The 13,222-nt window shown below is 39.6% G+C and overlaps 1 protein-coding gene and 1 long non-coding RNA gene across 2 annotated transcripts in view; one reads left to right on the plus strand and one right to left on the minus strand.

Moving 5' to 3' along the window:
- Nucleotides 1-4,359, plus strand: part of LOC115225758 — an 8,083-nt gene extending 3,724 nt beyond the window's left edge. Inside the window, exons 2-3 of the long non-coding RNA XR_003882953.2 lie at nt 1,034-1,082; nt 4,204-4,359. This is a non-coding gene — a long non-coding RNA (uncharacterized LOC115225758). The remainder of the gene's footprint in view (nt 1-1,033; nt 1,083-4,203) is intronic.
- A 2,474-nt stretch (nt 4,360-6,833) lies between these two features.
- Nucleotides 6,834-12,849, minus strand: LOC115225757 (glutamate--cysteine ligase catalytic subunit-like). The gene is made up of 6 exons (XM_029796702.2): nt 12,692-12,849; nt 11,145-11,249; nt 10,407-10,488; nt 9,916-9,986; nt 8,863-8,980; nt 6,834-7,211 (listed from the first exon to the last, which is right to left on the minus strand). Exons 1-6 carry the CDS (start codon nt 12,695-12,697, stop codon nt 7,045-7,047), a joined length of 549 nt encoding a protein of 182 aa, XP_029652562.2. The 5' UTR covers nt 12,698-12,849; the 3' UTR covers nt 6,834-7,044.
- Nucleotides 12,850-13,222: the final 373 nt, after the last annotated feature.

Consider the following 13,222-nt stretch of genomic DNA (forward strand, 5'->3'; position numbering starts at 1 on the left):
GCTAGGGGGACAAACAAACAAACACACACACACATACATATATATATATACGACGGGCTTCTTTCAGTTTCCGTCTACCAAATCCACTCACAAGGTATTGGTCGGCCCGAGGCTATAGTAGAAGACACTTGCCCAAGGTACCACGCAGTGGGACTGAACCTGGAACCATGTGGTTGGTAAACAAGCTACTTACCACACACCCACTCTGGACTGAATCATGGATTATTTCATAGCTTTGGGATTTCAACGATATGATTGTTTATGATTTGAATGACATTGTCAGATAGGTGTGAGAGACCAGATCTGGTCAGTTTGAACATAAAACAGGGAAAACATTCTGGGCCCAAGATATAGCTGGTTTATATGCTAAAGGGCTAAAGCTGCCCCCACCCCTAAGCAAATTAATGCCCTGGGCTTTATAGTATTTATTGATAGCAAACCACTGCATGCATTGAATAGAATTAGACCCCTTGACTCGTGGGGCCCCTTGGCAACTGTCGAGTGTGTTTATGCCTTAAGATAGCATTGATCACAAAATATATATATATATATATATATATATATATATACTCTTTACTCTTTTACTTGTTTCAGTCATTTGACTGCGGCCATGCTGGAGCACCGCCTTTAGTCGATCAAACCGACTCCGAGACTTATTCTTTTGTAAGCCCAGTACTTACTCCATCAGTCTCTTTTGCCGAACCGCTAAGTGACGGGTACGTAAACACACCAGCATCAGTTGTCAAGCAATGCTAGGGGGACAAACACACACACACAAACATATACACACACACATACATATATATATATATATATACATATATACGACGGGCTTCTTTCAGTTTCTATCTACCAAATCCACTCACAAGGCTTTGGTCGGCCTGAGGCTATAGTAGAAGGCACTTGCCCATGGTGCCACGCAGTGGGACTGAACCCGGAACCATGTGGTTGGTTAGCAAGTTACTTACCACACAGCCACTCCTGCACCTATATATATATTTTTTTTATTTACTGAATGTGTTTTTTATTGCAGGTTTCAAGAAAGGTGCCGATGAAGGAATGCCAGAATTAACAATGATGAGGTCAGATATTTCAGCATTATCATTACCTTGTACCTGTACTGTAGTTTGCAATTTCCTTTTTCCTTTTTTTTTTTTTTTCAATTAGTGTACTTGATTTTTACTGGCACCTGTGCTGGTGGCATGTGTAAAAAGAGTCGAGCAAGGTCGCTGCCAGTACCGCCTGACTGGCCCCCATGCCGGTGGCACGTAAAAAGCACCCACTACACTCTCAGAGTGGTTGGCATTAGGAAGGGCATCCAGCTGTAGAAACTCTTCCAAATCTAGATTGGAGCCTGGTGCAGCCATCTGGTTTGCCAGCCCTCAGTCAAAATCGTCCAACCCATGATAGCATGGAAAGCGGACGTTAAACGATGATGAGGATGATTTCCTTTTCCATTCTTGCTTTCATTGGACAGAGTTCTTCAAGGCTGGTTTTTCTATGGCTTCTTACCACACAGCCATGCCTGCACCTATAAATGCAGCATTTCCAATCAGACTTGCTCACACATGCAAGCACGATGCACTTCCATGAAATTTCTGTCTACCAACTTCACCCCCAAGGCATCGGTGAGACTGTATTATAGCTCTGGGTTGACCAAAGTGAAATTAGCAAACAGAACCTGAAAGAAGCCTGATTTTATAATTATTTGTATGTGTGGGGGCATGTGCATCCATATTTTGTATCTTTGTGTCATTATGTTGTAAATGATTGTCACTATTATACAATCATCATTGTTCGACCGTGGTCGAGACAATGGAATTTACCATGCTCCGCCAGACTTCACGGTCCATCATAGCATTACGGAGGTCCTGTTGCTGGATGCCTGTAACCCTGGAGATTACATCAGGGTAGGAGAGTGTGCGCCCTCTGGTATCGCGAGCAGATGGCTTCCAGAGGAGAAGAGTAGAAATTGCCTCGTTTTCAGCTCTACAACAATGTCCAGCAAACTGGACTCTTCTACCTTTCACAAGAGATGACACAGGTGGTAGTTTCCCATATATTTGTACTTTGATTGGATGGCGCTTCCACAAGAGATTTTGAGCTCTCATAAGGAGGCGAGTGTAATGTCCAGGTTTCTGAGCCATATAGTAGAATTGGTTCTACTATATGGCTGTTATACGAGCAGCGTCATTCATTTCCAATATTCTGTGAGAACATGGGAAAATATTACCTTGCTTGGAAACAGGTGGTAAGAAGGGTATCTGGTCTTGCAAACTTTGCTTCAATAAACCCTGTCTGACTTATATAAGCCTGGAAAAGTTAATGTTAAAATGATGATGGTGGTATAGTATGTGCCATGTGTACAGTTAGATATATGACTGCTCCTAGTGTGGTCAGAACTCCATGTAGAATATCATCATCCATTCTGCTTCAAGAATCTGTCCAGCATCAGCTCTTTGACCAGTGTAATATAATGCAATATTGCATTCTCCTAATGAACTGTCATGGTTCAACTGTCTCCACTACAGAAGTTACAAATAACCACAAGGTCGAAACGCATGTAGGGAGCAAAGATAGAAACAACATCTTGTGATTGTCATTGGTTTTCTTCCTCCTCTCTTAGGCCCTCATCTCTCCTACCTTCTTCTTGGACATTTAGTACCTCTCCTTATCCACCTTACCATCAGTCCATCTGGATTGTTGTTGGAACTTTACACTTCTTGGATTCTACCATCCTGGACCTTACTGTACACTGTTGTTGATCAGTTCTCCTATATATTTATAAGTATCTGTCTCTATCTATCCCTGTTTGACTATCTATATCTACCTATCTGTTTGTCTGTTTATCTATATATGTATCTATATTTGACAATTGCAGCGTGGAAGGTGTTTATAAGCCATTTAAGAAACACACAAAAACCGTTCGATTCACTTCAACATTTAAATTTATTTGCCAAAATATTTTCGCCGCTTTGAGACCGTGACCTCTTCACTGACAAAACATCATTCTGCATCTCTTCGTGTGTTTCTTAAATGGCTTATAAACACCTTCCGTGCTGCAATTGTTTTCGTTCCAGCACACGATCTCAGATCAGGTCACTTGCTATGCAAGTACATCTCCGTAATATCTATATTTGTCTATCTATCTATCTCTATTTGTGTCTATCTACTTCTATTTGTCTGTGTTTTATCTATTTATCTGTCTATTATCTATCTCTGTTTGCCTATCTCTGTCATTTTTTTCTAGCTATCTGTCTCAGTCAATTGATCAATGTATCTCTATCTATCTATCTATCTTTCTTTTGTGTGAGTATATATATATATATATATATATGTCGGTGGCACATAAAATCACCCACTACACTCTCGGAGTGGTTGGCGTTAGGAAGGGCATCCAGCTGTAGAAACACTGCCAGATCTGACTGGCCTGGTGCAGCCTTCGGGCTCCCCAGACCCCAGTTGAACCGTCCAACCCATGCTAGCATGGAAAGCGGACGTTAAATGATGATGATGATGATATATATATAGCAAAATTTAGATTCAGATGAATATGGTACTTAAGTTAAAGGCACCAGAATTTTGCATGGTATTATCCATATAAATCAAATGGGTGAGACGGGGAATGAACATACTACCATCATGTTCTTAATGATGGCAAATGAAATAAGGATAAAAATGTGCATTGTCCGTTTAATTAAAAAATTCTATATGTGGCTGAAGATTGCTCGACATTTTAAAACTGATGTAATACTTACATTGTTTAATTAAATGAAGTAGCATGAAGCAATTGTACTACTCTACCTTGGATATCCTTGTTGCTTATTTTGACTATATATATATAAAGAACAATCTTACTTAGAAATGGATGCGTGCATTCCGTCATATAATAAATTAATTAATAAATAAAACATATACATATATACATACATATATGTACATACCTACCTCTACATGTATATATACATGCATATATGGGTACAGGACACCAAAATAACGTCGAACACAATGAGAAACGAAAACATAAACACAAAACCAAGAAAATGGACATTTTTCTTAAACAACGAAAAAATAGAGTACAGGACATACAAAACAAGGAAAATTCCCCTTCTTCAGTCGCCTTTGTTTCATCTACTCCACGTTTCGAAGGTCATATATATTTAATGCATTCTGAATGATTGTTATTTTCTTCTGTAATTTCAGTTTATTGTGGCAGTGAGATGAAATAAAAACACCACAAATCATGGTTAGCCGAGATGAAGGATTGTACATATTTGTGAAGAGAAGATCTTTACCTCCTGTTCCAGAAACTTGTTAAACATGGCAAAATGGTTTTCAAAATAAATCTTTAACTTCCAATCACTGTTTTCTTTTGGTTTTTCAACATTAATTACATATCATCATCAATTACATATATAAAAAGGTAAAGGTAAAGTTACCTTCCTGAGCCATACTGACTCATAAGGACCAGTTTCCCAATTTCATGGCATAAGAGCAGCTTTTCGAGTATGATCGTTACCAGCGTCGCCTTACTGGCACTTGTGCCTCGTGCTAGTAGGGTGCCAAGAGCACCATCCAAGCATGATCGTTATCAGCATCGCCTTACTGACACTTGTTCCGGTGGCACGTGAACAAAATATTCAAGCGAGGTCGTTGCCAGTGCCGCTGGACTGACTCCTGTGCAGGTGGCACATAAAAATCACCATTTCGAGCGTGGCCGTTGCCAGTACCACCAGACTGGCCCTCATGCCAATGGCACATAAAAGCACCCAGTACACTCTCAGAGTGGTTGGCATTAGGAAGGGCATCCAGCTGTAGAAACTCAGCCAGATCAGATTGGAGCCTGGTGCAGCCATCTGGTTTGCCAGTCCTCAGTCAAATCGTCCAATCCATGCCAGTATGGAAAGCGGACGTTAAACGATGATGATGAATATCATACACAGTAATAAAAGGGTGCATAACGAACACATGTACATACATGCAACTGTAGATTAATGACAGAAAATTGAATGGAAGACGGTCTTTATTTCAAAATCACTACAATTGTTTCAACACATTCTCACACTTGTAGTACACAGGTGAGATGGGCAATCATTATCTTACATCCAAGGTGTGGAATGCATCTCCTCTGGTGATTGTTTAAACAAGTTCTTCGTTAGATCCTTTCATCATTTCAGTGGGATAATGTATACCCAAAGCGATGTGTTTTCAGCAGTTTACAAACAAAACTAAATATATAGATAAACTGACAGATAAAATACGATTTCAATCGAAATACAAAATGCATAAAGAAAGAAACAAAAAAAAAAAGGAGACTATAAATTACCATTCTATCTTAATGGTCAGATTATAAGGAAGCAAGTTTATATATAAAAGAGAGGTTGTATGCTGTCTGTCTCCTACGGTTTAGATTCCTAACTACTCCCACATTTTGCGGTGCAGTTTAACCAAATTCGGGTATCTTATAGTCGTGATTCATATCGAGCCCTTCTGGGTATTAGCACGCATCTACGATTTAAAAAAAATTTACCATCAATTTTTCCCATTTTTAATGCATTTTTGGCATATATAAGGGAAGTAACTCTCTAAAAATTTATTATTAAATCTCAGAACGTAAACAGCTACAGTAACACCCCCTCCTTTGTGGTTAGCCATGTTGAGATGGCTATTATACTTTACATCTCTAAAAATGCTTATATAGTTATTTCCCTTACAAACACGAGCAACACCGGGCGATACTACTAGTATATATATAAAATGGAAATAGTCAAAGGGCAAATCCACCTGGTTCATGAACCTTTAGTCTTCAAAGCAGCCATATCAGGCCCAAATATTCTACCTGTTTTATGATCAAACTGGCTTGATCTGGGCTCTCACACCTACCTTGCAATATCATTCTAAAAACATATGTAGGCGTAGGAGTGGCTGTGTGGTAAGTAGCTTGCTTACCAGCCTCACGGTTCCGGGTTCAGTCCCACTGTATGGCACCTTGGGTAAGTGTCTTATACTATAGCCTCGGACCGACCAAAGCCTTGTGAGTGGATTTCGTAGACAGAAACTGAAAGAAGCCCGTCGTATATATGTATATATATATATGTATGCGTGTGTGTGTTTCTCCCCCTCGCATTGCTTGACAACCGATGCTGGTGTGTTTATGTCCCCGTTACTTAACGGTTCGGCAAAAGAGACCGATAAAATAAGTACTAGGCTTACAAAAGAATAAGTCCCGGGGTCGAGTTGCTCGACTAAAGGCAGTGCAGCAGCATGGCCGCAGTCAAATGACTGAAACAAGTAAAAGAGTAAAGAGAGTAGATAAGTAAGAACGGTATTGCTGTGAGAAAAACAGATTGTTTAGATTCACAGATTTCTTCCTTTTGTGGGACTTTCAGTCGTGCAATTTCAAGGCAAACAGATTAATACAGATTAAACAAATAGAATCCTATAAAATTATTGAGCGCTGTGTTATTTTATTTGTACACTGACCTAGCAATTTCTGTGTCTATCTGCCTCTCTATGTATCTGAATATCTGTTTCTATCTATATCCGTCCGTCCATCTGTCCAGCTATCTGTCTATCTACACATAAAGTTAATCCAAACAAGAAAGCACAAAAAAACACAACAACGCGAGGACGTGGAACAAATATAGTATTATTGGACGCTCAGGAAAGAAGGAGGGTTTAACGTTTCGAGCGGAGCTCTTCGTCGGAAACATAGGAGAAGGAAAGACAGGAAAAAAAATCACCAATGGTACACACACGGTCACATCCAAACATGAAAACACAACAACGCGAGAACGTGGAACAAATATAGTATTATTGGACGCTCAGGAAAGAAGGGGGATTTAACGTTTCGAGCGGAGCTCTTCATCGGAAACACAGGAGAAGGGAAGACAGAGGGGAAAAAAATCGTCAACGGTACACACGAGGTCAAACACACATATTTCTTGTTTCGCTATAAAATTATTTCGGTTATGTAGATTATATTTTCTGTATAATTAATTAAGTAAATTAATTAAACACAAGACAAAGTCGTTGGAATATTTCTTATCCCTTGATAAATACTTGTGGACATCCTTCTTCATTGTTGATAATCTTTTCACATTCCATCATAAAATCATAAGCGATTCTCTCGCTGACAACAGAATCATTCTTGTAATCGTCATGGTTTCTAACAAACTGCCTTGTCCATTGGGCCATTGTCATTATCTTTCCTGGAAAATAAATTAAAATAAGCAATGGTTTCAGAAATATTAAATTTCTAAATCTCTCATAGAGATATGTACGGTGGTGGAGCGATAGAATGGTTGTATACTGTCAATCTAACGTGAACATGACAGTAGGGGGTTACACCACCGCTGTTTAACCCTAGGAAGCATCGACGCTTCCTGATGGCTTTGACACATTTTTCCTGTGTCCTTATATACATTTACGAAGGGGAGACAAACACCCCCAGCAGCCAGGCCTGCATTATATGGAAATTATTTGCTGTCATCACCATCATCATTGTTTAACGCCCACTTTCCATGCTGGCATGGGTTGGACGATTTGACTGAGGACTGGCGAACCAGACGGCTGCACCAGGCTCCAGTCTGATCTGGCAGAGTTTCTACAGCTGGATGCCCTTCCTAATGCCAACCACTCTGAGAGTGTAGTGGGTGCTTTTACGTGCCACCGGCATGAGGGCCAGTCAAGCGGTACTGGCAACAGCTACACTCAAATGGTGCTTTTTATGTGCCACCTGCACAGGAGCCAGTCCAGCGGCACTGGCAACGACCTCGCTTGAATATTTTTTTATGTGCCAGTAAGGTGATGTAGCAATATCCTGGCTCCATGATCTGAGACACAAATAGATAAAGCGTTAATTGTTTATTTTCTTTCAAACTGAATTATGGTAGAATGATTTAACCACTGGGCATAATTTGGAAGGAATACTATATGTTTTACATATACCATAAAAACCCATGTAATTTGCACACCTGTGTAATTTACGCAGGTGATTTTCAGGATAAAATTTGTTAAAAAAACACTTCAACTCATGTAAAATTCACACCCAAAAGTTTACATGGGTTTTTACAGTAAGTGTGTAATGTTTGGAGTGTAAAAACGTTAACCCTTTCGATACCAAACCGGCTGAAACTGCCTCTGGCTCTGAGTACAAATGTCTTGTTTTCATAAGTTTTGAATTAAAATCTTCCAGCAAACCTTAGTCACAATTTATGTTCCTAACACTAGCTTAATGATAACTAAGTTATTTTACTAGATTCTTTGTTATATTTAAAATTAATTGGAAGAAACACAGAGCATCTCAAAATAAATACAGTAACAAAAGGGGTTAACAATAAGGGTTACTGAGATAAAATATAGCTTAACATTATATTTTGTAATTGAAAAAGAAACTAGCATTATTGGGGATTTAATGTTGTATATTTTAAATAACATTTATTTATAGGCGCAGGAGTGGCTGTGTGGTAAGTAGCTTGTTTACCAACCACATGGTTCCGGGTTCAGTCCCACTGCGTGGCACCTTGGGCAAGTGTCTTCTACTATAGTCCCGGGCCGACCAAAGCCTTGTGAGTGGATTTGGTAGACGGAAACTGAAAGAAGCCCATCGTATATATGTATATATATGTGTGTGTGTTTGTGTGTCTGTGTTTGTCCCCCTAGCATTGCTTGACAACCGATGCTGGTGTGTTTATGTCCCCGTTACTTAGCAGTTCGGCAAAAGAGACCTGGGCTTACAAAAGAATAAATCCCGGGGTCGAGTTGTTCGATTAAAGGCAGTGCTCCAGCATGGCCGCAGTCAAATGACTGAAACAAGTAAAAGAGCAAAAGAGAGTGAGGAAAACAAATGAATCATTTTACCTGCAGCTTTGTCTGAGATATATTTCAGGTACTGCGTTATCTGAGGTCTGCCATTGGCATCGTAGTCAATATAATCAAGATATTTGTGTATGAGAGGAATGAAACCAGGGAAATCGTCCTGTTGGGAATAGAGTCAAAATGATTAAAAATAGGAGTGTTGTAGTTTGCTAGAAGCATTGTAGTATAGAAGAATAGTAAATGAAAAGGAAATGAGGAAAGCTTCTAACGATGCAGAGATAAAAGATGAAAAAAAAGTGACATTTATATTTTGGGCACAAATGCCTGTCTTCAGAAGGTTACAGTCAAAGAAATGTTTGTTGAATGCAGATCCTGCCATTTGGGGCTGCCAGGTGGGCAGTGACCCCCATTTTAGTTTGGTACTTGCGCTTGTAGCAGCACACACATTTCTTTGACCTGCGTCGCCCTACTGGCACTTGTTCCGGTGCCACGTGAACAAAACATTTGAGCGAGGCCGTTGCCAGTGCTGCTTGACTGGCTCCTGTGCAGGTGGCACGTAAAAAACCCCATTTGAGCATGGCCGTTGCTAGTACCACCAGTTTGGCCCTCGTGCCGGTGGCACGTAAAAAGCACCCACTACACTCTCGGAGTGGTTGGCATTAGGAAGGGCATCCAGCTGTAGAAACTCTGCCAGATCAGATTGTAGCCTGGTGCAGCCATCTGGTGTGCCAATCCTCAGTCAAAATCGTCCAACCCATGCCAGCATGGAAAACGGATGTTAAATAATGATGATGATGATGTATCCTTCCGAAGACAGATCTTTGCACTCAAAATATAACCTTTTAGCTTTCTGATTACTCAGTCAAAATTAATGCTAATTTATTCACATTGTTTTTAATTAATCATGAATTATCTGACTAATTCTTACTGACACAAACAATTACCATTTACTTCAGAATCTGAATTTTACCCAATTCATTTTAAACCTAATGGAAGTTTAAAATTGATATAAAAACTAGACATCTGTTTCTTTTGAATTTTAGAATTTAGAATCTAAAATAACTGTTTTAGAATTTATTAAAAATATTTTTTTACCTTTCCGTTCATAATGTCGTTTATAGTCATCAAGGTGTAAATATCATCAGTGAGTTCACAGCCAGCAAAGTCTAAATGACACGAAACAATTATAGATTTATAATGTCAAAATATTCGGTTGGTTGATAAAACAAAAATATTTATTTATCATCATAAAAAACCAAAAAAAACAGAAAAGTGCTATTTGTGCGAGTGAATCAGTTTGTGTGTATTGGCGATGACGTTTGTTCAATGCCATAACTAAAGTTGAGTAGTGTAATTTCCTGCAACTACTTGTATAAATATAGCCAATGTGTCTGTCAAAGAAAAGGCACCAAAGACAAAATCATTAATGACATTTCGATATGTTTTTATCCCCAAATGATTAGGTTGTTTATAACAACTTTGACTGTCAGACCAGAAATTGATAAAGACAAGTTCTTGGTTAGTTTAATCAAAGTTAAAATTAATTTCTTGTTATTCTTAAAATTTCTAAGAAATTTAATACTTACCTTTGTGAATATCTTTCTTGAAGTAAAACTTTTCTTTATTGATGGCATCACGCTTTTGAGCAATTGAAATGTTTTCCTCAACCTTGGAGAGAGCGAAATGATAAGGAATCAACAAATATTTTTATTATACATCATCATCATCGTTTAACGTCCGTTTTCCATGCTATCATGGGTTGGACGGTTTGACTGTGGGCTGGCAAACCAGATGGCTGCATCAGGCTCCAATCTGATCTGGCAGAGTTTCCACAGCTGAATGCCCTTCCTAACGCCAACCACTCCAAGAGTGTAGTGGGTGCTTTTACGTGCCATCGGCATGGGGGCCAGTCAGGCGGTACTGGCAACGACCTCTCTTGTATTTTTTACACATGCCAATGGCACAGGTGCCAGTAAGGCGATAGCAAATAATTCAGGAAAAAATATTTGCAAAGAAATTATTCTTTTACTCTTTTACTTGTTTCAGTCATTTGACTGTGGCCATGCTGGAGCACTGCCTTTAGTCGAAGAGATCGGCCCCAGGACTTATTCTTTGTAAGCCTAGTACTTATTCTATGGGCCTCTTTTGGAGAGAGTCAAGACTATTGAAAAGGTTGCAAGACACAACGAAAATTTTAGGAAAATAAAAATAAGAAAAAAGTGGAAATTTTACTGGTGAGTGTATTACATTATAAGGGACAAAAAGAAAATGACTCTCCCCAGACACAACAGTTCAATATTTATTTTAGAGAAATCAATATTTACCTTTGTTATTGGGATCAAAAGGTCCAGTTTGAAAGTAACAATGGCTCGAGTGAGAAGAAGCATGAACACAACAAGAGCAGCATTTTCAAAGTCGGTCAACTGAAGCTGGAAATACAGAAAATGGTTATTAATGGTATTTCAAGACTTTCGAAAGTTGCAAGGCAAAGAAATATATAGTAATATTGATATCATCATCATCATCATCATCATTATTTAGCGTCCGCTTTCCATGATAGCATGGGTTGGACGGTTCAACTGGGGTCTGGGAAGCCAGAAGGCTGCACCAGGCCCAGTCTGATCTGGCAGTGTTTCTACAGCTGGATGCCCTTCCTAACGCCAACCACTCCGTGAGTGTAGTGGATGCTTTTTACGTGCCACCGGCACAGGTGCCAGGCGAGGCTGGCAAACAGCCACGGTCAGATGGTGCTTTTTACGTGCCACCGGCACAGGGGCCAGGTGAGGCTGGCAAATATATAAACATTTATTTATGGATATTTATTTATATTAATATCAGAGGTGACTCCAGGTCATCAGCGTTACTCAGGTTCATCAAAATTTCACATAAGGCACTCAAAGAATTGCATGTTTTTCCGCTTTATTTCTAGCCTCAAATGGCTTATTTTTTATATCTAGCACTATGACTTTCTCCATTTCTAAATTAAGAGTAAAAATAAGGCAACCCTGTAAGAATATATCAAATTCCACTCAGAAATATCAATATTATGAGAAATACTTTTCCAAGGTGTCTCATAGTGAGATTGAACTCAGAACCATGTTGATGTGAAGCCAACACCAAAAAGTGATGCCTGCACTTATATACCATGTTTGTTCCTTCTCGAGCCATAAGGCTCATAAGGGCCAGTTTCCCGGTTTCCTTGGCGTATAGGTTCCCCACCTGGACAGGACGCCAGTCCGTCGCAGGTGAGCTGCAAGATGCAGGAGTAAAGAGTGAGAGAAAGTTGTGGCGAAAGAGTCAGCAGAAGTTTTGCCATTACCTTCTGCCGGAGCCGCGTGGAGCTTAGGTGTTTTCGCTCATAAACACACACATCACCTGGTCTGAGATTCGAACCCGCGATCCCTGGACGGGACGCTGGTCCATCGCAGGTGAGCTGCAAGATGCAGGAGTAAAGAGTGAGAGAAAGTTGTGGCGAAAGAGTCAGCAGAAGTTCGCCATTACCTTCTGCCGGAGCCGCGTGGAGCTTAGGTGTTTTCGCTCATAAACACACACATCGCCTGGTCTGAGATTCGAACCCGCGATCCCTGGACGGGACGCTGGTCCATCGCAGGTGAGCTGCAAGATGCAGGAGGAAAGAGTGAGAGAAAGTTGTGGCGAAAGAGTCAGCAGAAGTTCGCCATTACCTTCTGCCGGAGCCGCGTGGAGCTTAGGTGTTTCGCTCATAAACACACACATCGCCCAATCTGAAATTCGAACCTGCGATCCCTCGACTGCGAGTCTGCTGCTCTAACCATCAGGCCATGTGCTTCCACATATACAACGAAGTATACAGAGATATTTATTACGGAGACAGTTTCTAGTAAAATGTTACCTCCATTGTTCTAAATTCTATTTTCCATCCAGATATCTCATCGGGAAGTTTCAGTTTTATGCTGTGCCAATTACTGCCAATGATGGTCTAAAACAGAAGGTTAAACAAGGTTCTTCACTGATACGGAACATCTAAAACAATTCAATAATGAATATCATATTTATTCACATTTAATATGTACTTGTGTATTATGCATATCATTACTTGTAGGTTATGAAACCCAGAAGAAAATACGACCACTGTATAAAAACCACTAACTTTATTTAGTATCAAGATGTGTAGTAAAAGTGTTTAGTCAGTTTTACTGTAATTGCTGTGTAAAATACATTGAAAAGGGAACACATTGTAAAGAAAACAAAATTCAAATTTTTAAGTAACCTTTGACCTTTACCAGATTATACTGTAAAAGTGTATCTACTGTGAAGATAACATTGTGAGAAAAAAATGAATTTTTCGGTCAATATTTTTTTTAAAATCGGGTTTTAATAAATTGAAACACAACCAGTTGAATTTTCATCATCATTGTCATCA

Source organism: Octopus sinensis, linkage group LG28 (assembly GCF_006345805.1).
Source record: "Octopus sinensis linkage group LG28, ASM634580v1, whole genome shotgun sequence".
NCBI classification, from domain to species: Eukaryota; Metazoa; Mollusca; class Cephalopoda; order Octopoda; family Octopodidae; genus Octopus; species Octopus sinensis.